Source organism: Lagenorhynchus albirostris, chromosome 1 (assembly GCF_949774975.1).
Source record: "Lagenorhynchus albirostris chromosome 1, mLagAlb1.1, whole genome shotgun sequence".
Lineage (NCBI taxonomy): Eukaryota > Metazoa > Chordata > Mammalia > Artiodactyla > Delphinidae > Lagenorhynchus > Lagenorhynchus albirostris.
In genome coordinates this window covers 77,536,769-77,564,419 of record NC_083095.1, presented here as the reverse complement: position 1 = coordinate 77,564,419, position 27,651 = coordinate 77,536,769, and the positions used below count along the sequence as shown (strand labels likewise).

Genomic DNA, 27,651 nt, shown 5'->3' with positions numbered 1-27,651 from the left:
CACCTGCATTTCCTAGGTGGGAAGGACTAACCTTCTAGAATTTTTTAAATGTCAGAGGGAGAGAGTTTTCAAATCATGTGACCTAGGGTGATCTGCTCCACCGTTTCCACCTGAGAGACCGTTTTTGCTTTCGTTGAGGATGGAGAAGCGTCAGTGAAAATCTCAACAAATTTTCCTGCAGGGCTAGGTCAGTACAGCATCATTACTATTCTGGGCCTGGCACAGAGACACCTGGGGTGTTGGAGCTCTGCAGTAGCATAGGATTTCTTTCTTAATATTTACTACACATTTCCTGATAGTACATACATTTGAAAAAGGTTTAGAACATCTTCTATAATCCCACCACCAAAAGGTAACCTCTGTTAATGTAGTGTTTTATTGGATTTCTGTGCCAGGTAATGTAGCTTTTGATGCACATTTATAAACATCTATATTTAAACAAAATTTGGAAAAACCAACAATGCATAGTATTTTGTACACCCATGAACATCGTTGTGCACATTCATTATTTTTTTAAAAAACCCCATTAAATGCTCACAACCATTCTGTGACTTAAGTACCCTTATTAGGCTCATTTTACAGGTGAGGAAATTGATGCACAGAGATTTGAAGGGACTTGACAAGGTCACACAGCTAATAGATTCAAATTCAGGTCCCAAGCCCATATTTTTAACCAGCTCATAATTATAAGACTTCTTGAGAGAAGGAAATAATTACCACATATTTCCTCTTCCCCTCTATTGATTACCTGTTGTCTTAAAATTTAGATCAAGATTCTTCTGGAGTTTGAGTAATTCGATTGTGATATATACAAACCCTCTATAGTAGAGGTAGCATTTTAAATTAGTGAAATTAAATGCAATTAAATGATCAGTGTTGATCCAAGGTCACAAGATTCTCAGAAAGTATCTGGATTCAGTATACCTGGCAATCCAGGGACCACTATCATGAGACATACCTTTAAACTAAGATAGTTCATTTAATTCCTCATAATCTGTGATATAGATGGGTTGGTCCCAATTGTATGGATTAAAAATCAGACTTTGATAATCATCAGATAAACATCAAACACACCCATTTCATGGGACATGTTACAGAATGCCTGACCCGTACTCCTCAAAACTAGCAAAGTCCTGAAAAACAAGGAAAGACTAAGAAACTCTAACAGACCAAAGGAAACAGGGAAAACATAACAACTAAATGCAATGCAACCTCCAGGATGGGATCCTGAAACAGGAAAAGAATTAATAGAAAAACTGATGAAGTCCAAATAAAGTCTTGAGTTTAGTTAGTAATAATGTGCCAATGTTGGTTTCTTAGTTCTGACAACTGTACCATAGTAATGTAAGATGATAACCATAGGGGAAACTGAGTGAGACTATACGGAAGCTCTCTGGACTATCTTTGCAACTTTTTTTTTTAACAAATCTAGAGTTATTCCAAAATAAACATTTTAGTTAAAAACACATTAAAAGATTATTGTTAATGCAGGAAAGGAGACAACAGCAACTGAGAATAGAGCTTTGTGCCCAGCTTCCTAGAACAATGGAAATGCATTCACACAGTACTACGTATATGTTTTACAAGTACAAATACATTTTCTAAAGATGTGAAACTGCATCAGCGAGCTGAACGAGAAAGAATTGGAGCGTTTGGTATCGCGTCTGATGATGTGACTGGGCTGTTTTGACTCCTGATGTGGAAATAGAGACAGCCCTTTTTCCATTGTACACCTGACGGTCCATGAGTGTCCATGATGAGTATGTGGCTAGCAGTTCCTCCCCCTTTAGCACCCTTTTTCCCTTATAAGAAAGACTGGGAAGTACTGCCTTCCTTTGACTCTTGCTTCTCGTTTTGCTGACTCTGTGAGGGCTTCGAAATACAGCGGGTTCTGAGCAGCCTCTGCAGGGAGCTGTTCCCTGCCCGGTGCTGGTCAGCATTCGGCACAGAGGAGCTAATCTCCAGCTCTGCTCACAGGAGGATATACTACGAAGCTGGTGGAGCTGGCACGAGAGCCAGATCTCTGTGGAGAGTGGAACCCCTTCGGATAAGGTAATGGAGTGTCGGGGGGCATTCTTTTCAAGGATTTTCTTTTCCAGGACAGTCCATTGTCTTAAATGTTTCATTTGTTCCATATCACCTGGCAAACTCTCAGAAGTTCCTTGGCCAAGAGCTAAATTCTGAAATGTCTGTGACTTTGTTTTTTGTTTTTAAAGTGCACGCACACACGTGCATGCACGCACGCAGTCACGCACACACACACACACGCACACACACGATTTCCAACACCTCCGTTTTGACTCTGAAGCCAGCAAGCTCTGCTGCCTTGAACCAAACCCCCAGCTCCTGCTGCCCTTGCAGTGGCTATGTTATAAAAGGCAAGCGCAGACATGTTCACCGAGAGCCATCAAAGCTGTTCGCCCATTTATTTTCTTAAGTAGATTCTCTGGAACCCAGGTAAGTTTTCCTCCTCCCGGTAGCCTTGTTGGCTCCAGTGCAAAATTAGCTTTAAATGACAGAGGGCTGTAATCGCATGAGGTAGGGAAGACTAAAACATCACTGGAAGGGTAGCTGTGAAGGAAACTGTATTTATCAGAACTTGTCGGAAACAGTTGTACCTGGATGAAGGAATGGGAGGCTGAGACTCTGGATACAGGTACTTGAGTAAAAACATGGAGTCTCTAAACATCAGACTACTGAAGGGGAGGTCCAGTTAAGCTCTGGACCTTTATTTTGCCTGGAGGGGTCACAAGTTAGGTTAGAGCTAAACTGCTCGAGGTGAGAGGAGGGTCAGTGTTGCCATTTTTGGTTTTCCCTCTCTGCCTCTCCCTCTAGCTCTCTGCTCAGTCTCTCCCTGAACACTTGTTCAAAGTAAAATCTCTCTAATCGGGGGGTGGGGGGGGGACGCTATATGCCCCCCGGGGGGTCCTCAAGATAATCCACTGGAGATCAGGAGAAAACATTAGAACTTCTCTCACACATACACATGCAGGTACATTCACATTTTTTACTGAGAAACTCTGGAGGTGGCTGGTTGAAAGAATCCTGGTTAGCTTGTGGTTGTTAGCTGGCTTGTGGTATTTATATTCTCTTTCAAGCCTGTTGAAATTCTTATAGTGTCATACTTTTTTTTTTTTTCAGGGTATTAGGGCTTGGTTCTTGTTTAATGGACTTTCTAAAAAATCAAAATAAGTATATATGTGTGTGTGTGTATATATATATATATATATATATATATATATATATATATATAGTTCCAGTTATGGTTCTTTGTTTATTTCCCCAGACTCTTAAATATGAACAATTTAAGCCTTTTATCAGTGTTATTTGGATTCTTTGGGGCTCCAAAGAATTAGCTCAAGAGGAGGGTCATTTTAAAAGCTGATACGTGTATTCCTGAAACATTTCGTTCTAACTGAAAGGATAAATTAGATACAGATTATTCGGTGCATAAGTCCTACCCTAACACTTAACATGACTTTTGTTGAATGCCAGCCTTTTGATGCAGGACCGTGGAACTTTGTACCTCTTACTCCCCTTTACTCACTTCTCCCACCTCCCCAACCTGCCTCCTCTCACAACTGCCAGTCTACTCTCTGTATCTATGAAATTTATGTTGTTTTCTTTGTTTGCTCATTTGTTTTTCAGATTCCACAGATGAGTGAAATCATATGGTATTTGTCTTACCCAGTCCGATTTATTTCACTTAGGATGATACCCTCAAGGTCCATCCATGTTGTTGCACATGGCACAATTTCATCCTTTTTTATGGCTGACTAGTATTCCACTGTGTATGTGTATACGGCACGTTTTCTTTATTGATGGACAGTTAGGTTACTTCCGTATCTTGGCTATTGTAAATAATGCTGCAGTGAGCATAGGGGCGTGTATCTCTTTTCAAATTAGTGGTGGTAGTAAAATGCTTGAATGGAGGTGGCACATTTGGAAATGCTTTACTTTCCCAGAAATAAGTTTCTCTAAAAAGGCAAGCTTCCCTTTTTTTTTTTTTTTCTTTTTTTGTGGTTTTGGCATCAAGACACTTCAGTGCAGTGAAGGAAAAATTGGAAGCTTGGGACTTCCAGTTCCATTAAACCGCTGACCTGCCCCCAGGACCATGTTCCTTGTTGGTGATCTTAAGAGAGTTCATTAGAGAACACCATGCTGAGTTGTAGGCAGGCATGCAATCCTAGAGCAAGCCAGGAGTCAGGGGATGAACCCCAGAAGGCCTGTGTGAAACAGCACAGGGTAAATATTGAAAAGGACTGATTTTTGTGTAAATGCAATTTCTTGTCTGTTTCATCTGCCCAGTTGGAGCGGCAGTAACATCAGATGGGGCCAGGCTTTCCGACTTCGGCATCTCACCACAGGCCACTACCTGGCCTTGACAGAGGACCAAGGCCTTATACTGCAAGACCGGGGAAAATCAGACACCAAGTCCACAGCCTTCTCTTTCCGAGCATCAAAGGTGAGGTGGACTTCGACCTCGTTCTCAAAGTGAAAGCTCTGAAACCTCCAGGTAGAACGGTGACTGAAAAATAAAGCAGGCTGGGACAAAATGGAATTGGAAATGAGACCTATGATAAACACTTTGTTCTCTTATCTTTTGAACTGAGTTCATAGAGGAATGCTTACCTGGGTTGAAGGGTGAAGTCTTAGGAGGGAAAAACTTTAAAGGAAAGTAGAAAGCCCTAGAAAACAAAAATGTTCACAGGAAGGGACAGTGTCGCTCAGAGGCTAATGGAAAATACTGTTGTTGTTAAATATGTTCTGAATTGTTTTTAATACTCTTAAGTCATATGCTTCACTCCCCATAAAGCAGGGGTAACACGGAGGCATAAGTTTCAGTGCTACATTTAGCTAAGTCAAGGAAGTGATTTCTTTCAGAAAGATGCAGAGAAGGTGTAATTCTGGACACGACATCGTCTTGCAGTTATTTATATTATACAGAGTTACTAGTTCCTCTTCCCAGGTCGTCCGTTCTCTCCAGACCTCTTAGCTCTGGCCTGTCCATCCCCAGCCTTCTTTAAGAGTGAATTCTGTGGTCACCATGTTAACCCCAAACATGTAGCTTTGCCACTTGGTGTGTGGAGAGACGAATATTTTTTGAAGCCTCTGTCTTCAACGGTCAGCCAGGTTTTGACTCCGCGTAACTCAGAGCTGGATCTAGTTGGATGGTCGGAATTGCACACGGAGCTAGCTTCTGACAGACAGTTCGGTGCTCTGTTACTTTATGATTGTTCTGGAAAGATTAGCCAAGCATGAGAAGGGCTCTGCCCAACATACGCCTAGTTGTCAGGGAGCCTGCACCTCCTGAGAGGACAGCTCGGCATCTCCGTTGGGAACTTCATCTCTAGCTTCATTCTTCTTTGCTCTTTTCCAGAAATAGATCTTGATTTGTGTTCTCAACACGATTTCAGTAAAGGCTTATTGATGATTCCGTTCGTGTAGGACTCGGTGTCAAGCTGACAGCTGCATTCCTGTGGGACATCTCTGCTTCATAATGAATCAGAGAGGCCGGTCTTTCAGCACTGTCTTCCTTGAAGCAAGGAGTCACACTCCTTTTTTTCCCTCCTTTTATGGTCCTGAAGTATTTTTAGGCAGAGAATCTCTGGCACAGAGATTTTCTCCCCTAGTTGCCCTGTATCAGAGTTAGGCTTTTCCTACACCCATGGTTCAAACCTTAAGAAATGAGAGCTTCCTGCCATCAGTTCCATTCCAGCATCTCCTTCTGTCTGCTTCTCTTCCAATGGCACGTTAGCTCCTTGACTTCATTCTGGTTTTCGGAGCTCATCTCCTTCATGTTACCCTCGCTTTTGTTTTTTTTTTTTAAGATTCTCAACACAAGAAGGATTTTAGATTCAAGTTTATGACCATGGAATAAAACATTCTGGCCTCCAGGAAGTGTGTTAGGACATTGCAACTGGCTAAAAGGAGCAGTGAAACAAAGCAATAGAAAAGTCCTCGAGACAACTTGGACGTGAAGTGGGCGGGGAGAGCAGGCGTAGGAGGGTCGGGAGGGGTGGAAAGGAAGAAGTGACTCATCATAGCTGGTGACCATGTAGATACCTTTCTAAGATGCCAGCTTGGCTTGTCCCTTATTTGAGCGTTCTACCCCAGTCTCCTCAGCCCTGGGACGAACCCTGACACTGAGGTCTTTACCACTGCAGAAGGAGCCTTCTCTTGTGACAGCAGAAGAATCAGGTGGCCTTCCGGGCAGCTGGCGGGGTCCTGTTCCAAGGGGACTCTTGCATTCCGTTCCTTTCTTGGCCTATCCTCGTGGAGTATGGCTCAGCCCTGTGTTGTGGCCTCTGCGGGAAGCCAAACAAGCTCAGAGTACCCCGGAGAGTCCTCATAACATTCCTTCTACTCGGCACCACTGCCAGCCTGTGAGCACATTTTACCCTCCAAAAGCTCATTCCTCATCTCCGCAAGTCCCCCAGTTTCCATGCACAGGGAGGCCAGCAGCTGATGGCTGAAAGGCATCATGGTACCAGGGGGCTGCCAGCACAGCAGAGCTGGATGAAAAGTCACCCGTGAGTCACATTGTCCTGTGCACTTGGCAATGCGGTTGCATTTCATTGGCGTCACAACGTTGGAGGTTTAAATACCTCTCAGTGCAGCAGCGTTCAGTCCGGCTACCTTCATTTTAACTTGAAAGGAACTGAAATTAAAGTGGCCTAGTCTCCGTGTCAGGCCAACAGAAGGCTGCATCCCCCAGGAGATCGGAGCTTCCTTGGGACATTGTGTGGACGGGGCATTGGGCATCTTAACTGTGAAGCTGCACGGGAAGGAAGAACGTGTGGGAACATGGAGTTCTGCCGTCCACGATCCAAAGAGCTCCTGGGGAAGAACTCTAGAGGTGCCTTGATTTCTCTGGGCCTCCAGACTCCTCCTTAGTACATGTACTTTTACCTTACTTGGTGCAGGCTCTCTTCCTTAAGTACACTCTCCACTGTGCTTCCCCTCACTGGGGAATAGTGTTCCCCAGCAGACAGATTTGTGGCTCTGGTTTTCAACAGTGGGAAGGCTCTGAGTTGTCTTGCCAGCTCTCACCTGTACCAGGTGTTAGGTGATGGAGCAGACGGCAGACAGGGGTCTGAAATAGCGTGTCAGGACCTGGGTGGTGGCACAGGGTTTGGGGGGACTCAGTGGGAAGGTTGAGAGGGGGAGATAGCGTGTCCTTTGTGCCTCAGTGAATGGGGTTGAGTGGGGCTATTCCTCTGATCTTCTCTGTATGCTGGAGAATCTGGAGAACAGGAGAAGAGACTCCCAGAAGGAGCACTATTTAGGCTCCTATGTTCTGGGAGGACGCTGGGCTCTGAGTCACCGGCAGTGATGGGCTTCCCGCCCCACGTTTCCTGTCAGGCTGCACGAGCCCGTGACAGCTATGACTGCACGACCCGGGGCCCTAGGTTGGCCGCAGGTGTGTGTTCATATCCTCAGCAATCTGTCCTTACGAGGAAGACGGCAGGTGCCCCTGCAAATCTTGTACCCGCACGACAGGACGGGGGCGTGACTGAACCTTGCTGGGTTGGGGGTCAAGTCCGAGCATCGGCCGCAGTCATTGACCTGGCCCGGCTCAGATGGAATCAAACTGTGGTCTCTGAGCAAACCATGTGAATGAGCAGAGTGGGATCTCGGTCAGAGCTTGCATTCCTCTCCTTCAGCGGGGGATCCAAATCAAACTGGAGGCCTGGGAAGTACTGAGGGCTCCGAATCACAGCATCGTACCTATTCCCTTAATCTGGAAGGGGTAGCGCGTAAGGTAGAACATGGCTTCCAAGTCACCTAGATCTGGCCTTGACTCCCATCTACCCTCTGTGGAACCTTGAACACAATTCTTAATCTAGTTGCAGCTCATTTGAAGTCTGTCATAAAAGATGCTGTAAGGGCCGACCCCTGCCTGCCCTTCCATGGTATCACTGGCCACCAGCTCACGCTTGCCTTGAGCTCTAGCATACGAAGTACGTATCGTCTTTGAACGTGTTATCTTTTCTCATCGCTAAACCTGTACCCTCTTAACCCTCCACGTACCGTCATCAGCGAAATCCTCTGCATCTTTCAGACAAATGTCAAGTGCCCCTCACAGGAAGAAGGCCCTTCCCCTTCCCTCCAGCAGGGCCCTGTTCACGATTCCGTTACAGTCACCACTCACTTGACGGGGAGCTCCTGGATCACATGCCCCCAGCCCTTTCTGTACCTCTGCACCCCACACAGTGTGTAGCATGTAGTAAGTTTGAGCATTGCTTGCTGAAGCGATATGTAAATGTGGTCATAGGTTCATACAGAGTGAAATCCATTCCATTTTAACCTCCATCCTCTTCATAGATTTTCTCATCATTGTGTAATCATTTTCGATCATAACACAACCCCTATAAACCCTGAAGGAGAGACATTCATTCATTTGAACATCGAAGTCAAATTTCTGTGAACTTGATCTCACATCATTTTCCCGTGGTCTTGACATTGCAAGGCCATGCCCCAAGGATTGTCGGGTAATGCAATTTAATATTTACTCTCGCACAGCAAGACCGTCTATTTAGATGTCATGTCTCCACGTCAGTGTATAACACTCAGTTCCTTTCAGGGAAGGGTGAATTACTAATGTTAAAGCAAGCCTTATTATATGAAGCTGTTTATTTTATGGCTACTTTTAATGACTCTACCATAAGTTTTGAGTGATTGAGATCGTCTCACATTTTGCCTCCTTTGTTACATAAAGGCAGACAGCTATCACTGTTCTCGGAGGAAATTTTTCCTCAGTGTATAAAAACATTCAGTTCAATTCAGTCAACATTTATCACATATCTACTGTATGTTAAGATCTGTGTTCTTGGCTAAACGTGACTTCCCCTTTAAAAACTGCCCACTGCTGTCTCTGCTATGAGTGGAAAGCATCCCTGTAGACGGGATCCTCTTGAGCATTTTAACCTCAGCGGCCCCGCCCAAAACAAGAGGGCAGCGGGGCTCACAGCATCCCTCTGTGAAATCGCAAGCACCGAAGTAGTTTTGTTTGCGCCTGTCCCCTTGCTGGCTCTGTCCATTTCCTCACCAAGTTCTCAGTTGGGGAAGGAGAGGGTATGAAGGAAAGGAGGGAAGGGGAAAGAAGAAAACATGGACCTTGAGATTCAATCATCCCAAGGCAGCACCACCTCCTGCAGTTTCATTTTAAATGGAATCTACAGAGCATTTTTAAAATTTAACTCGACAGTTTCCCAAGACTTGGTTGTTCAAAGTGGACCAGATAGAGAGGCAGTCAAGGAGAACCCTGGGCTTTGAAGTGGAGGAAACCTGGCTTTGAATCCTGGCTCCGTCATATGCTGTTCAGTCTTCCTGTCTCTTTTTGTAAAACACGAGAGTGAAGAAGTATGTCCCGAAGGATTGTTATGACGATTAAATGAGACCAGGAAGATGACCTAAGAGAGTGTTTCCTTATCCATGAAATGGCAGGAGTGCGGCCTACCTGAAGGTGATCATGTAGGGAGGGATTGATGAGAAAGACGGAGGAAAGAGCCCAGCACAGTGACCTCTGCTCACGAAATGCACCTTCCCTAACGAGCCGGACAGGCCTGCTCCCCTAGCGTGCTGGAAATGGCAGAGGATCTGTCATTGGCTTCCCACCCAGCAGAGGCTCTGCAGCCAGCCCTGGGGCCAGTATCCTGCAACGTGCAGTTTTTTTAAGGCCATTCTAAGACCTCCCATTCGAGATCAGAAATGCAGAAGGGGACTATATTGGTGGAGAAGTGAACCTAAAGGTGATTTCTCAAGGTTTCTCCTGCGACTTTTACGAAGGAATGGTCTCACCAGCACTTTGATGATGGCTGACCCCAGCATCCATGAATGGGACCCATCTTCCCATATCTCCTTTTCCTCTGAATCTTTTTTGATTGTTTCCTGTCTTTTGGAAAGGTACTTTTTTGTCCTCTGTGAATGTAGGTGGCTTCAATATGTCAAATGCAGCAAATTTCACTCTAATAATAAACACAAATTAGGACCTACTCTGTGCCAGGTATCGTGCTAATACCATAGCTAAAACTCTCTATGCCTTTGTTTCTTTTCAATCCGTCATTCACATTGCTGCTGGAACAATTGTTCTAAGATGCAACCCTTGTGTTATTCCTCACTTAAAATTCTCAACGGATTCCCATTACCTATGCTAGCTTTTTCCAAGAGGTGTTCCAAACAATAGTTCTATGGAAAAAAAATTTTTTTTGAGTAAAATGCTGTGTTAAACAGAGTTGAATAGGTTGTTTTGTTTCTTTTTGCTATTCTCATAAGAGTCTATTTTATACTATCCTAATGTTCCCTTTGACTCCTGGAAGAAGATACTGTCCAAAGTCCTCTTTTCCCACAGAAAGTCTGTGAACAGTGTGAGTTTGAGAAACGTGCACCTATAGGATGAAGTCAGAGTCCTTGTTGCTCAGGTCCCTTTCTGGACTTCACCACCCCCTTGCCACACTATACCCATCTTATTAGAATGTCCACCCCTTCCGCATTCCCCTTCTCTCCTCTTTCTCCTAGCCAAGCTCACATAAAGTGGCAACTGGTATAAAATCATCACGAGCTCCCCAGGCAGAGTGAGTTGTTCTCTCTTCCAAATTCCAGTTGCACCTTGAATATAAACCATATCACCTTGTTGTCATGAGTGGTTTGTATGTATGACTCCTGAAGTTTATACTTCAGAACCCAGAGCCATTTTTTTCACAAAATGATAACATATATTTTCCATTTCTTCTTTATAACAGCATTCAAACACATAAACATTAATACAATCAATACTTAACTGTACTGATAGTTACCATTCAAGAAATTATGTTCAAATGATAAATGGGCTTTGGAATTACACTTGTCTTTGGATTCTCTTCCATTGCTTACTAGCTACAGGGCTTTGAGCAAATTACTCCAACTCTGCAAGCCTCAGTTTTATCATCTATAAAGTAGGAGAATAAAAACAGCAGGGCCATTGAAAGGTTTAGATAAAATGTTTTTAAAGTGTCATGTCTAATACACATCGCTGTGTAGGTCTTTGGTAAATTCACATGTTGGTGTTGTCATTGTAAAGCACTTGGCAAAATACTTCACTCAAAGTGGGCACTAAATGAATAGTAGTTCCAGTTCCCTTTCGTGTCCTTCTAGAAATTTTAAATCAATCTGGGGAGCAGCAGCTTATCATCTAAACTAAATACATACTTATGTGACAATTATGATGTGGTCACAACCATTTCCTTATAAACTCTCAGTGGAGACAAGGGGTAATGATTATTATTACCCTTCAACACATTATTAGGCCAAGTAACCTGTTCCTTCTTGGAATCCACTCATGATCTAACGTAGGGGAGGTTGATGCAGATAAACAGATAACTTGATGCCCACAGACCAATAAAACAAAAACAAATTATTTGCAACCTAGGCAGAGCATTGTGCGAAATGTAAAGACAAACAAATCTCAGTCTTGCCCTTGGAGACAGGGGACAGGAAGTGTACCAGCAAAGGATTCGTATTGCAGAAGATGGTAAAGAGTCTTGAGAGGGTGGAAGGGAGGTGCCATGAGATCAGAGAAAATGCACAGGTGGATCTGCAAAAGGCTTGATGGATAAGATGAAAAGATACAGAGATGAAGTAGGGGCATTCCAAGCAGGAAGTGTAATGTCAGTAAAGGCCCTGAGGGAGGGAACACTTGACATGACACAGAGACGTAGTCCAGTTTGGTTAAAGCATGTGGTATACAAGAACTTTAGAAGTGAGAATTGTGTTCTGTGGGAATTGGGGAGTTATTGAAAGGGAGTGACTGAAATAGCCCCATCGTATAGGAAGGTTCCATTTCTAGCAGTAGAGTAAATAAATACATCTGGGACCATGTTCAAGTGAAGACAGAGAGGGGAGCATTAGTTCATGGCTTAAGTCAAAAGGAGCTCACCCACCTGTGGTCAGCCAAATCCAACTTCTCTATCTCGGGATGCTCTCACTTCTTTAAGCTGTGTCATCGTTGTTTAGTAGAGTTGGCTTTAGTGTCGGTTTGTCTGTATGTTTTAGTTTTTGTTGTTATTGCTTCTGTCTTTCTTTTGAATTACAAGCAGCCCCTGTAGTGCCAGCCATAGAACTTTGGGAGTTGATGCCATTTTTTAAAAGCAAAGAGACCATGGTCTATAAACAATAATGATCCATTTATTTCAGAGACTCTAAAAAAAAAACCCTAGTATTTATTTTATTTTTGGCAAAGTCATATTTAAATCAATGAAAAGTGATAAAACAAGTGAAATGACCATAGTCACTGATCATTGGGGAATATGTGCTATTTTAACTATGAGCTCTTGGTAACCAGTGTAATTATTCATATTTAACAGCTGTAGCGTGTAATATTTTTATTTTGCTGCATTGCCTATGGTTAGAGAGCAGGCTAGAGATGAAAACTTTGCTGTATTTTAAATCCACCTACTGGCTTGAGTGTCCATAGAACTCTGGATATTTTTGAAATGAAAATCAAATATCCATTATTTTATAGAATAAATGCATTTTTGACCACTTGCCTATTAAGAATCCTAAAATATCAAATTCTATTTTCCCACTGACTTTTGTTATAAAATCAGAAATAAGTTCCTTTGGAAATGTTCATTTTGAGAAATAAGTCATATTTAACAATCCAGCCGGTGTTTCAACATATATTTAAAATAAGAATGTTCCTGCGATATATTAACATTGCTCAAAATGATCCTTAAATGTGTGCAAAATAACTAATTTTGCTTTTATGAAGATTTCAAGGAAAGAAATAGGAGCTGAAATGAAAAATTATATATATATTTGAAGGAAAAAAATTACTCAGCTATATATATTTGTTCCTTCAATTTATGTTTGTTAAGTAATTGATAATTCTCTGTATTAGGAATCCAAAATTAATTGTCATCTGGCCCATGCCCTTCATTCTCTTATAACCTGGCATAAGGAAAGTATCATTTAAACAAGCACGTTTACATTGTGATGTGCTAAGTACTCAATAGAGGGATGAGACTGTGCTGGGGAAATACAGCAGGAGAGACTAACTCCGCCTTCACAGAGAAGGTGGCACCTGAGCAGGGTATTAAAGGGTGAGTAGGAGTTTGGGGCCATCGGAAGAGCACAGTCTCTGGAGTTGGACTTCCTGGTTTAAATCTTGGCTCTTTCACTACTTCTTAAATGACCTTGGACAAATTACTTGTTTCTCTGTACCTTCATTTTCTCCTCCGTAAAACTGGGATAATATTTGTAGCTACATCCGAGGCCGTTATGAAGAGTTAGTGTATGTGAGGAACTTAGGGCTCTGCCTTACACGTGAGAAGAGCTTAGTGCACGAGCTCCTGTTGTTCCATCGTTAAGAATGAGAGTAAAGTTGGCACAGCGGAGGGAACAGGGTGCTACATTTTTATTCTGTAAAAATGCAAAATGCCACCTAGCTGATGGCTTCTACAAATGAGCAATTTAACACAAGATGTAGAGAAGAAATGGAAATAGGGTAGAACCATACAGAGGCCCTGATTGATGAGAAGGGGACAGAGTTACCAGTCCATTTCCTGAGTCACTCTGTGACAGGCACCTCAGGTTATCACCAAGTGGACACCTGGTGCACAAGCAACTCCTTTTTCCATACTAGACAGTAAGTTTCGTGAAACTGTGGCAATTGAAGAATGAAACCCATTGACTAACACACAACTGAGGAGGCCATAAAAAACTAATACAACAATTACTGCATGGGACTAGCTCCCGACCTTCTCCAAGAGTCTGTTTCCTCTGCTGATTTCTGTGAAAGATACTTATATGATTTTTTTTTTAGTTATTTCTGAGATATACATTTTAAAGTAATAACTAGAATTATGACTTATAACATTATACCAGAACATATAAGATTATTAGAAATTTCATGTAATGTGTGAAACATTTATATTAACATATTTCCATACAAATAACCCAAAGAAAGTTTAGTATTAGTTGTTTGTTTGATTGTTTTTTTTTATACTGCAGGTTCTTTTTAGTCATCAATTTTATACACAGCAGTGTATACATGTCAGTCCCACTCACCCAATTCAGCACACCACCATCCCCACCCCACCGCGGTTTTCCCCCCTTGGTGTCCATACGCTTATTCTCTACATATGTGTCTCAGCTTCTCCCCTGCAAACCGGTTCATCTGTGCCATTTTTCTAGGTTCCACATACATGCATTAATATACGATATTTGTTTTACTCTTTCTGACTTACTTCACTCTGTGTGACAGTCTCTAGGTCCATCCACGTCTCAACAAATGACTCAGTTTCATTCCTTTTTATGGCTGAGTAATATTCCATTGTATATATGTACCATATCTTCTTTATCCATTTGCCTGTCAATGGGCATCTAGGTTGCTTCCATGACTTGGCTATTGTAAATAGTGCAGCAATGAACATTGGGGTGCATGTGTCTTTTTGAATTATGGTTTTCTCTGGGTATATGCCCAGTAGTGGGATTGCTGGATCATATGGTAATTCTACTTTTAGTTTTTTAAGGAACCTCCATACTGTTCTCCACAGTGGCTGTATCAATTTACATTCCCACCAACAGTGCAAGAGGGTTCCCTTTTCTCCACACCCTCTCCAGCATTTGTTGTTTGTAGATTTTCTGATGATGCCCATTCTAACTGGTGTGAGGTGATACCTCATTGTACTTTTGATTTGCATTTCTCTAATAATCAGTGATGTTGAGCAGCTTTTCATGTGCTTCTTGGCCATCTGTACGTCTTCTTTGGACAAATGTCTACTTAGGTCTTCTGCCCATTTTTGGATTGGGTTATTTGTTTCTTTAATATTGAGCTGCATGAGCTGTTTATATATTTTGGAGATTAATCCTTTATCTGTTTATTTGTTTGCAAATATTTTCTCCCATTCTGAGGGTTGTCTTTTCATCTTGTTTATGGTTTCCTCTGCTGTGCAAAAGCTTTGAAGTTTCACTTGGTGTCATTTGTTTATTTTTGTTTTTATTTCCATTACTCTAGGAGGTGGATCAAAAAAGATCTTGCTGTGATTTATGTCAAAGAGTGTTCTTCCTATGTTTTCCTCTAAGAGTTTTGTAGTGTCTGGTCTTACATTTAGGTCTCTAATCCATTTTGAGTTTATTTTTGTATATGGTGTTTGGGAGTGTTCTAATTTCATTCTTTTACATGTAGCTGTCCAGTTTTCCCAGCACCACTTACTGAAGAGACTGTCTTTTCTCCATTATATATCTTTGCCTCCTTTCTCATAGACTGGTTGACTGTAGGTGCGTGGGTTTATCTCTGGGCTTTCTATCTTGTTCCATTGATCTATGTTTCTGTTTTTGTGCCAGTACCATATTGTCTTGATTACTGTAGCTTTGTAGTATAGTCTGAAGTCAGGAAGTCTGATTTCTCCAGCTCCACTTTTTTCCCTCAAGACTTCTTTGGCTATTCGGGGTCTTTTGTGTCTCCATACAAATTTTAAGATGATTTGTTCTAGTTCCGTAAAAAATGACATTGGTAATTTGATACGGATTGCATTGAATCTGTAGATTGCTTTGGGTAGTATCGTCATTTTCACAATATTGATTCTTCCAATCCAAGAACATGGTATATCTCTCCATCTGTTGGTATCATCTTTAATTTCTTTCTTCAGTGTCTTAGAGTTTTCTGCATACAGGTCTTTTGTCTCCGTAGGTAGGTTTATTCCTAGGTATTTTATTCTTTTTGTTGCAGTGGTAAATGGGAGTGTTTCCTTAATTTCTCCTTCAGATTTTTCATGATTAGTGTATAGGAATGCCAGAGATTTCTGTGCATTAATTTTGTATCATGCAACTTTACCAAATTCGTTGATTAGCTCTAGTAGTTTTCTGGTGGCATTTTTTTGGATTCTCTATGTATAGTATCATGTCATCTGCAACCAGTGACGGTTTTGCTTCTTCTTTTCCAATTTGTATTCCTTTTATTTCTTTTTCTTCTCTGATTGCCATGGCTAGGACTTCCAAAACTATGTTGAATAATAGTGGTGAGAGTGGACACCCTTATCTCATTCCTGATCTTAGAGGAAATGCTTTCAGTTTTTAACCATTGAAAATAATGTTTGCTGTGGGTTTGTTGTACATGACCTTTATTATGTTGAGGTAGGTTCCCTCTCTGCCCACTTTCTGCAGAGTTTTTATCATAAATGAGTGTTGAATTTTGTCAAAAGCTTTTTCTGCATCTATTGAGATGATCATATGGCTTTTATTCTTCAGTTTGTTAATATGGTGTATCACATTGATTGATTTGCGTATATTGAAGAATCCATGCATCCCTGGGATAAATCCTACTTGATTGTGGTGTATGATCCTTTTAATGTGTTGTTGGATTCTGTTTGCTGGTATTTTGTTGAGGAATTTTGCATCTATATTCATCAGTGATATTGGTCTGTAATTTTCTTTTTTTGTAGTATCTTTGTCTGGTTTTGGTATCAGGGTGATGTTGGCCCCATAGAATGAGTTTGGGAGTGTTGCTTCCTCTGCAAATTTTTGGAAGAGTTTGAGAAGGATGGGTGTTAGCTCTTCTCTAAACGTTTGGTAGAATTCACCTGTGAAGCCATCTTGTCCTGGACTTTCGTTTGTTGGAAGACTTTTTTTTTTTTTTGCGTTACGCAGGCCTCTCACTGCTGTGGCCTCTCCCGTTGTGGAGCACAGGCTCCACACCTGCAGGCTCAGTGGCCATGGCTCATTGGCCTAGCCGCTCCGTGGCATGTGGAATCTTCCCAGACCAGGGCACGAACCCGTGTCTCCTGCATCGGCAGGCGGACTCTCAACCACTGCGCCACCAGGAAAGCACTGCTGGAAGATTTTTAATCACAGTTTCAATTTCATTACTTGTGATTGATCTGTTCATATTTTCTGTTTCTTCCTGGTTCAGTCTTGGAAGGTTATGCCTTTCTAAGAATTTGTCCATTTCTTCCAGGTTGTGCATTTTATTGGCATAGAGTTGCTTGTATTAGTCTCTTAGGAAGCTTTGTATTTCTGCGGTGTCTGTTGTAACTTCTCCTTTTTCATTTCTAATTTTATTTACTTGAGTCCTCTCCCTGTTTTTCTTGATGAGTCTCGCTAAAAGCTACCAGCTTTTAGTTTTATTGATCTTTGCTATTGTTTTCTTTGTCTCTATTTCACTTATTTCTGCTCTGATCTTTGTGATTTCTTTCCTTCTGCTAACTTCGGGTTTTGTTTGTTGTTCTTTCTCTAGTTCCTTTAGGTGTAAGGTTAGATTGTTTACTTGAGAATTTTCTTGTTTCTTGAGGTAGGCTTGTATAGCTATAAACTTCCCTCTTAGAACTGCTTTTGCTGCATCCCATAGGGTTTGGATTGTCATGTTTTCATTGTCATTTGTTTCTAGGTATTTCTTGATTTTCTCTTTGATTTCTTCAGTGATCTCTTGGTTGCTTAGTAATGTATTGTTTAGCCTCCACTTGTTTGTGTTTTTTACGTTTTTTTCCCTGTAATTCATTTCTAATCTCATAGCATTGTGGTCAGAAAAGATGCTTGATATGATTTCAATTTTCTTAAATTTACTGAGGCTTGATTTGTGACCCAAGATGTGATCTATCCTGGAGAATGTTCCGTGTGCACTTGAGAAGAAAGTGTAATCTGCTGTTTTTGGATGCAATGTCCTATAAATATCAGTCAAATCTATCTGGTCTATTGTGTCATTTAACGCTTGTGTTTCTTTATTAATTTTCTGTTTGTATGATCTGTCCATTGGTGTAAGTGAGGTGTTAAAGTCCCCCACTATTATTGTGTTACTGTTGATTTCCTCTTTTATAGCTGTTAGCAGTTGCCTTATGTATTGAGGTGCTCCTTTGTTGAGTGCATATATATTTATAATTGTTATATCCTCTTCTTGGATTGATCCCTTGATCATTATGTAGTGTCCATCCTTGTCTCTTGTAACATTCTTTATTTTAAAGTCTATTTTATCTGATATGAGTATTGCTACTCCGGCTTTCTTTTGATTTCCATTTGCATGGAATATCTTTTTCCATCCCCTCACTTTCAGTCTGAATGTGTCCCTAGGTCTGAAGTGGGTCTCTTTTAGACAACATATATATGGGTCTTGTTTTGTATCCACTGGCAAGCCTGTGTCTTTTGGTTGGAGCATTTAATCCATTCACGTTTAAGGTAATTATCTATATGTATGTTCCTATGACCATTTTCTTAACTGTATTGGGTTTGTTTTTGTGGATCCTTTTCTTGTCTTGTGTTTCTCACTTAGAGAAGTTCTTTCAGCATTTGTTGTAGAGCTGGTTTGGTGGTGCTGAATTCTCTTAGCTTTTGCTTGTCTGTAAAGCTTTTGACTTCTGCATCGAATCTGAATGAGATCCTTGCCGGGTAGAGTGATCTTGGTGTAGGTTCTTCCCTTTCATCACTTTAAGTATATCATGCCACTCCCTTCTGGCTTGTAGAGTTTCTGCTGAGAAATCAGCTGTTAACCTTATGGGAGTTCCCTTGCATATTATTTGTCATTTTTCCCTTGCTGCTTTCAATAATTTTTCTTTGTCTTTAATTTTTGCCAGTTTGATTACTACGTGTCTCGGCGTGTTTCTCCTTGGGTTTATCCTGTACGGGACTCGCTGCACTTCCTGGACTTGGGTGGCTATTTCCTCTCCCGTGTTAGGGACGTTTTCGACTGTATTCTCTTTAAATATTTTCTCAGGTCCTTTCTCTCTCTCTTCTCCTTCTGGCACCCCTATATTGCGAATATTTTTGTGCTTAATGTTGTCCCAGAGGTCTCTTAGGCTGTCTTCATTTCTTTTCATTCTTTTTTCTTTATCTGTTCTGCGGCAGTGAATTCCACCATTCTGTCTTCCAGGTCACTTATCCGTTCTTCTGCCTCAGTTATTCTGCTATTGATTCCTTCTAGTGTAGTTTTCATTTCAATTATTGTATTGTTCATCTCTGTTTGTTTGTTCTTTAATTCTTCTAGGTCTTTGTTCAACATTTCTTGCATCTTCTCGATCTTTGCCTCCATTCTTTTTCTGAGGTCCTGGATCATCTTCACTATCATTATTCTGAATTCTTTTTCTGGAAGGTTGCCTATCTCCACTTCATTTAGTTGTTTTTCTGGGGTTTTATCTTGTTGCTTCATCTGGTACATAGCCTTCTGCCTTTTCATCTTGTCTATCTTTCTGTGAATGTGGTTTTTGTTCCACAGGCTGCAGGATTGTAGTTCTTGCTTCTGCTGTCTGCCCTCTGGTGGATGAGGCTATCTAAGAGGCTTGTGTAAGTTTCCTGATGGGAGGGATTGGCGATGGGTAGAGCTGACTGTTGCTCTGGTGGGCAGAGCTCAGTAAAATCTGCTTTAATCTGCTTGACTGTTGATGGGTGGGGCTGGGTTCCCTCCCTGTTGATTGTTTTTCCTGAGGCAACCCAACACTGGAGCCTACCTGGGCTCTTTGGTGGGGCTAATGACAGACTCTGGGCAGGCTCACGCCAAGGAGTACTTCCCAGAACTTTTGCCGCCAGTGTCCTTGTCCCTGCGGTGAGCCACAGCCACCCCCCGCCTCTGCAGGAGACCCTCCAGCTCTAGCAGGTAGGTCTGGTTCAGTCTCCCCTGGGGTCACTGCTCCGTCCCCTGGGTCCCCTTGCGCACACTACTTTGTGTGTGCCCTCCAAGGGTGGAATCTCTGTTTCCCCCTGTCCTGTCAAAGTCCTGCAGTCAATTCCCACTAGGCTTGAAAGTCTGATTCTCTAGGAATTCCTCCTCCCATTGCCGGACCCCCAGGTTGGGAATCCTGACATTGGGCTCACAACCTTCACTCCAGTGGGTGGACTTCTCTGGTATAAGTGTTCTCCAGTCTGTGAGTCACCTACCCAGCAGTTATGGGATTTGATTTTACTGTGATTGCGCCCCTCCTACCATCTCATTGTGGCTTCTCCTTTGTCTTTGGATGTGGGGTATCTTTTTTGGTGAGTTCCAGTGTTTTCCTGTCGATGATTATCCAGCAGCTAGTTGTGATTCTGGTGTTCTCTCAAGAGGGAGTGAGAGCACGTCCTTCTACTCTGCCATCTTGGTTCTGTCTCCATACTTATATGATTTTAACAGATATATTTAAAGCTCTGAGTCAGGGCATTTATATAACATAACCATTAAAATCATGGAAGATACAATTTGCTGAAAATAAGTTATTTGGCCAGTAAAGCGTTAGTTATTAAAGCATCTAAGTCGGGATGAAGAAAGTAGAAAATATAATGGACAGTTATATAAAACCAGAACCAAAGAGTGATTAAATAATCACTAAAGTAGCCAAAACTTGAAATCCATTGATTTTACAATTAGCAGCAGATAGAGGAAGCAAGCCTTTCTGCAGTCCTGGCTTGGACAGGCACATCATGATTATCCTGGTAATCGGTTCCCTGGCTTACAAATTCTGCACAGATGACTTGCTTTATACATTGCATTTCTATTTAATCAGACATGCCTACCTTTGTTTCATTTTCTGTGAAATAGGAAATCAAGGAGAAACTGGATTCCAGTCACAAGCGAGATATAGAGGGCATGGGAGTCCCAGAAATCAAGTACGGAGACTCTGTCTGCTTTGTCCAACATATAGCCAGTGGTCTCTGGGTGACCTACAAAGCACAAGATGCCAAGACATCCCGCCTGGGACCTCTGAAAAGAAAGGTGAGGGGTTAGAAAGGCTGGAAGCAACTAGGCAAGAGAAGTGATTGTGAGAATCAGGTGAACATGATGTATGTTTACTTCTTACTATTCTTACTATTCTGAAGAGTTATTTCTGTGACAGATTGTGTAGCCTAATGTGGTTACTCTGACCTCATATTCAGTGGGGAAAAAAAAGAGCTACATAGATGACAAATCTGTGAGGAGAGGGTAGAATAGTTCCATGTGCTCTAAAACCTGAACTAAATGACTTTTGGTGGTATGCTGTTTTGGGAGTATCCACATCATTGCGCCTTTCATTTAAGTGGATACTTGAGTTATTATGCAGTTTTCATAATATACAGACTAAATAGAATCTCTACAAAGAAAAAGGCAGATAGCATGATAACAAGCGCACAGGAACCAACGTGCAGAAATAGGAGATACCTATTTAGGAATGATACTGTATTCCCAGAGAATGAATGCAGATCTGAGTGGTCTGTCACAGCCTGCTACAGTGGGAAATCTGGCTTGGATACATACAACATCTTTTTTCCAGAAAGTCAGTTGCCATAATAGAGTTTCTTTTGATAGGAACCAGAAAATAGATGCTCCAGGCGTGATAATTTTTTTTTTTGAAAACCCTTAACAAAACATGGGTTTGGGTAGCCAAGGAGTCCCATAATAAGGTTCTAGGAAGCACTGTACACTGTGTTTTCTATATGTCAGCCTAATGGGAGGTGATGAAAAGTTTCCCAGAATGCTGGTTATTGTAAGAAAGGAGGTTGGGAGGAAACCATAAAGTAATAAATAGCTTATTTTTGTATAAAGTAAAATGTACCAGGAAAATATCCAGAAAGGGAAAATAAAATGACAAAGAGGAGGTAGAAAATAGAATAAGTAAGAGGCCACAAAGACTAGCTTGTATGAACCCAGCCCTTCCTCTGCCAACAATTATAAAGGCTGGATTAAACACAGAAACAAACGGTTTGAAGGCTACCACAAGCAAGGCACCCAGGACATGGGTACTAAAGATCCCAAATAGAATGTAAGTGCACTAAGGTGAGTTCCTCCTTTGTCACCACTTTCCCCTCAGCATTTTCCTGAGTTGCAGCACAAGGAGTGGGGTCTTATGTTAGTTTCACCGGGCTGGGGAGACATATTTGTGATAAGTTCAGTCGAGGTTTCTGGGACTTGAGGGGCCACACTCCCCAGTGGAGGAAACTATAGAAACATGAACCTGAAATTCTATATGCAGTTTCCCCTAGCATCTTAAGCTGACTGTGGACAGAGTATGACGCTAAGATAGCGAACAGAAGGTGCCAGCTATGGTGGAGAAGAGCAAAGCAGAGATGTGGACAGTATGACAGTACTAGGAGACATAGTCCATAGTCGAAGTCCCTCAAGCTGGAACGGCCCCTGAAAATACAGTAGGTTTTCAGCTGCATCCCCAAAAGGGCTCTAACCCAGGAGTAAGGGCTGCACCCTGGAAATAAGGGCAAATTGAAAATCGATGCCAAAGGCCCATCATCTACCCTAACAGCCAATGAGAAGAAAATTAAATCCTCTAAAGAGTATGATAATATCATCTAGAGTTTCCACAGTTTTTCATACCTACTAAGATAAGAATGACATTTAAGAAAATAGAATTTGTGGATCTTGGCTGTAATTCTGTGTGGGTGGGGACACAGTTGAAGGACCCTGTCAACTAGGAGAGATCCCAGTTTACGGTGTTGATTTATTGTGCCTACCCCTGACTTTTTCATCTGGCCATACTCCAGAGGTCCATTTAATTGCTGAAATGTGCATGTGAATTTGGGAGATGCTTCCAGAAACTCTCTCTAAATGGTGCCAAAATGCTCAGCCCTTCATAGGGCTGCCCGGCTCCATTTCGCGAGGAGCCAGTCAAGTTCCCCTCTATAAATACAAAGATTGTCCAATCTGTGTTAAGCATTTTATGAAACAAAATGGGAATTCAGAAAAACCAATCGGAAACAGACACAGTGAAAAACCTGACGAATGATACTTCACCTTAAAGGAAGTACCTTCTTTCCATCTTGGGCTTCTGCTCTCGGGTTACGGAATTCCTCCGAGAGAAAAAGGACCTTAGGAAGGACCTGAGCTGCCGCGATCAATAGGATACATAATAACAACATTCTAACAGCTGCATTTCCCCCATTTCTCATTACTTTCTTGTTTGGTTGGCTGGTTTGAATGTGTTATCTGAACAAGCAAAACCTAAGGTCTTTAGGGACTGACCCAAAAGCTGGGACTGAGGCCAGAGGTCTTTTTTCAAAAATGAACATAAACTTGTACAAGCCAGCATTCTACTTCCTGGGTGAATTCATTAAATCAGGATATGCTTTCAGAAGAATAAAAATAAGGAAGAGATTTTCACGTGGAAAGGAAAATAAGTTGTTTCTTTGTGCTAAAAATGAGATAACAAAAATCCTTATTCTCAGGATATTTTTAGAGCCACATATTTCATTGTCATAGAGACCGACTGACCCCCATCCCCCTTCCCCAGGACCTACAAATGGCCTCCCCTCACTTACTCACCATCCAGAGGAAACCGTGCCAGGAACTTGAATCAGGATTTGGCCCTGACTTGAACCAGAGTCAAACCATCCCAGTTAATAACAGTATATATTTGGCCCTTCTAGAGAAAAAAACAGCTGACCTCCACGCCAAAAGATGCCAGCCCCACCCAAAAATTCTATCATGATGTCACTGGTGAGCAATAAGTATACTAGCTTCCAGACAACTGATCTGAGATCAGTAATATATCTCCCCTTATAACAGATATGCATCGAGTACCTTTTATATTCTAGGAAACATGCTAAATGACTTACATGTAGATCATCGAATCCTCTAAACAGCCCTCTAAATAACACCTGCAGATGGTGAAGTCAAAGCAGAGGTTTGCCCAAGGTCACACAGCTGGGATGTGGCCTAGCAGGATTAGAACTCAGGTCAGCTGATACCCAGGCCCAGGCTTTCAAACCCCCTCTCTAGCCTCCATGAGAAGCAAACTACCATCTCGAGCCGCTTCCCCAGTTCTACAGTCAGCTAACTCGGTGTAGTTGTCACTCAGGAGAGAAAGACATGCCTGATCCCAGTAGAGGGTTTTATTTTAACTTGTCTTTCTTCTTTCTTGGTTTATCTCTGGAGGAAAAGCCTCTGAACAAAGTGATTTTTCTCATCTCCAAGGATAAGGTTTTGTGTTCATTTTAAGAGAAAAATCTATCATAAAATACGTTTTCACCCTTTCAAATTGGCCATCTAGACCCAAGGAATTTATTGTAACTCACATCACAGTGGCACATGAAGTTTCATTTTCATCAAAGCACCGTGTCTCAGGAATGAGTCATAGGTCAGCAATAGGGAGTATGGGGAAAATAACTTTGTTAATGTCCCACTTTCAAAATGGGCCTGTGGGGAACTTGACTGGGGAGAAGGAGTACAAGGGATGAGGGAAATACTGCCAGAAACGTTGACTCTCCAGCTGTGTAACCTGGAACTGGTGTCCTTGGCTCTGGGGTAGGTCATACTCCATCAGGAAGGCCACATGGATGACGGGTTAACACTGCAGAGATGCCAGCATGAGGAGTCCCAGGCTGCCCGGATCATCCGGAACACGACCGCTTTATTCAGCCAGTTTGTGAGGTAGGTGAGCTCCTTCCCTTTCTCTGCTCGTCAGTTTCTATTTTGTGGCCATCCAATCCCACCAACCATCCCCTGTTAATACTATGAATTTTCAGGAAATAAGTATGCACCAGCAAAGAGTTTTGCCAGAAAGAGCTTGGGATTGAAACTTATTTCCCAGTAGGTAAGCTCCTCCCAGCTTCACTCTTGGCCCAACAGATGCCCAAGACGCATTAGTTATTCAGGTTGGTGTCACAAACACCCAAGGTCTTCTCATGCAAATTAAGTGGAAAGATCTGGAGTGCTTTAAGTCCCATTTGTATTAGTGCGTGAAGAGGGGAGGAGAGAGGAGTAATGGATCCACACCCTCTGTGCTATTTAGAAAGGCTTTCTACATCATTCAGAATTGTTGCTGTGGTTTGGTTCCAAGGAGATTTACATGGAAGGCTTGGGTTAGCCACCTATGGCTGGGACTTAAATGGGGGAAAGTAACTTAGCCTGCTTGGATCATAATTCCTCCAGCCTCAACAGTGCTGCCCAAACAGAACTCTGTGGATTATCTTCACCAGTTACCACGAGGAAGGGATTCTGCTGTAAACAGTGCAGTGTTGCAAGCCATCCTTCTCTCATAGGAAAATCTCTAAAGCCTAGAGGGTTTCAGTTGTGTGTGTGAATTTGCATGAAATGAGAAAAAATTTTTATACTTTTATTCTCCTTCCTGTTGAACCACTGTGATCCAAGGCATGTGTGTGTGTTAGGATACAGGCTAAGCTGCCATTGTGGTTCAGAATAAACTTTTATTTCTTTTTCAAGTAATAATATAGGGGAGGCAGGTGGTTTGGGAAAAACAGACCATGCCGCTACTGGGGCTCAGTTTTCTTCTTTGAGATCTCCTACAGGTTCTTAAAGTATGTCCCTGGACCAGCCCAGCAGCATCACCTGGGAACGTGTTAAAAATACAAATTCTTGGGTTTTACCCCCGACAGACCTACTGAATCAGACACCTAGGAGTGGTACCTCAGAAAAACTGAGTTTTAATGGGCCCTGCAGTTAATGCTGATGCTTGCTAAAGTTTACAAACCACTGCCCTGGAGTAAAGGTCTTAACCTTGGCCAGATGTTAGATTCATCTGGGAAGCTTTTAACACCCTGGTGCCCAGGTGGCATCTCCAAACAATTGCATCAGAGTCTCTGGGGTGGGATCCAAACACCAGCTTTTTATTAACACTCCCCAGAAAATTCTTATGTTCAGCCACAGTTGAGAACCAACTGCGCTGGTATGTATACTTCATCCATGTGATTAAAAATAGCTTACTGGGGCTTCCCTCGTGGCACAGTGGTTAGGAATCTGCCTGCCAATGCAGCGGACATGGGTTCGAGCCCTGGTCTGGGAAGATCCCACATGCCGCGGAGCAACTGGGCCCATGAGCCACAATTACTGAGCCTGCGCGTCTGGAGCCTGTGCTCCGCAAGAGAGGCCGCGATAGTGAGAGGCCCGCGCACCGCAATGAAGAGTGGCCCCCGCTTGCCACAACTAGAGAAAGCCCTCGCACAGAAACGAAGACCCAACACAGCCATAAATTAATTAATTAATTAACTTAAAAAATAGCTTACTAATACCATGTCTGAGGTCCATCCTGAAAAGATGGGAAGACAGAGGAAGTAGAGTGCAAGCCATTTCTTTTTAAAAAAAATATAACCCAGAATTAGATCACCTTATCTTGCATTCTCTTGGCTAACAGTAGTAACATGGCCACATCTAGCTGAAGGAAGGCTGAGAAATATCACCTCTGGTTGGTTGGCTATGTACAACTCAGGGGTCCTGATACTAAATTGAAGGCAAGTAGACAATAGGGGTATTCCTGCTACAGGATGGGACTGAGACCTGCAAATCAATGATCTTTTGTCTGCTTTTGGCTCTGCCACTGGTTTTCTGTGAACCTTGAGCAAAATATTTCCTCCTTTTTATTCTGCATTACATCCAGACTGTTCTCCTTCTTCAAAGAAAGAGCCTAAGAACGAATGGCTTGGTATGGGCAGAAAAAATTAGCTGCATGTACACATGAAATTTTCATATAGTCTGGGCTATGCCATCACCATAGGGAGTGGATGGTTTTATTAATGTGGCCCTCAATTCTCTCAACCTCTGTCCTTATATCTTTCTTAAGTCAGGGGCCCCTACCTCACACATATACAAAAATTAATTCAAAATGCATTAAAGACCTAATTGTAAGACCTTAAAGTATAAAACCTGGAGAAGAAAACATAGGCTCAAATCAGCATGACCTTGAATTAGGCAATAGTTTCTTCAATATGGTACCGAAAACAAAACCTACAGAAGAAAACGTAGATAGATTGGACTTTATCAGAATTAAAAGCTTTTTTGCTGTGAAGGGCACCATTAAGAAAGTGTAAAAACAACCCATGATATGGCAGAGAATATTTGTGAATCATAGATCTGATAAGGGATTTGTATCTAGAATAAAGAACACTCACAACTCAGCATTAAGAAGACAAATGGAACCAATTTAAAAACGGGTGAAGGATCTAAATAGACATTTCTCCAAAGAAGATATATAAATGGCCAATAAGCACATGAAAAGATGTTCAATACCATCAGCTCTCAAAAAAATGCAAATCAGAACCACAGTGATATAACACTTTATTCTCAATAGGATGGGATGGCTATAATCAAAAAGACTGTCAATTAGAAGTGTGGGATAGGATGTGGAGAAATTGGAACATTCATACACTGCTGGTGGGAATGTAAAATGTTGCAGCCACTTTGGAATACAGTCCGGGAATTCCTCAAAATGTTAAACATAGAGTTACTGTATGACTCAACAATTTCATTCCTAGGTATTCGCCCAAGAGATATGAAACATGTGCACACACAAAAACTTGTATACAAATGTGCAAAGCAGCATTACTCATAATAGCCCAAAAGTGGAAACAACCTGAACATCTATCAGGTGATGAATGCATAAATAAAAGGTGCTATATCCATACAATGGAATATTATATGTCCATAAAAAGGAATGAAGTACTGATATACACTACAACATAAATGAACCTTCCAAACATGATGCTCAGTGAAAGAAGCCAGTCACAAAAGAACACATATTGTATTATTGCATTTATATGAAATATCCAGAAGAGGCAAATCTGTAGAGACAGAAAATAGATCTGTGGTTGCCTAGGGCTGGGGTGGCAGCAGGTGAAAAGAGGAGTGACTATTAATGGGTGTGGGATTTGGGGGAAAGCTGAGGAAAAATTCTAAAGTTGATTTAGGTGATTATTGCACAACTCTGTAAATATACTAAAAACTAGTAAACCATTAAACTGTACCCTTTAAATAGATGACTGTATGATATGTGAATT

At 41.9% G+C, this 27,651-nt stretch overlaps 1 protein-coding gene across 1 annotated transcript in view; it reads left to right on the top strand.

Moving 5' to 3' along the window:
• The window catches only part of RYR3 (ryanodine receptor 3), a 563,044-nt gene that overhangs the window by 265,848 nt on the left and 269,545 nt on the right, over positions 1-27,651 (top strand). Inside the window, 4 exon segments of the mRNA XM_060146948.1 lie at positions 1,978-2,052; positions 4,309-4,465; positions 20,477-20,650; positions 24,171-24,292. Coding sequence (XP_060002931.1) covers positions 1,978-2,052; positions 4,309-4,465; positions 20,477-20,650; positions 24,171-24,292 — 528 coding nt within the window.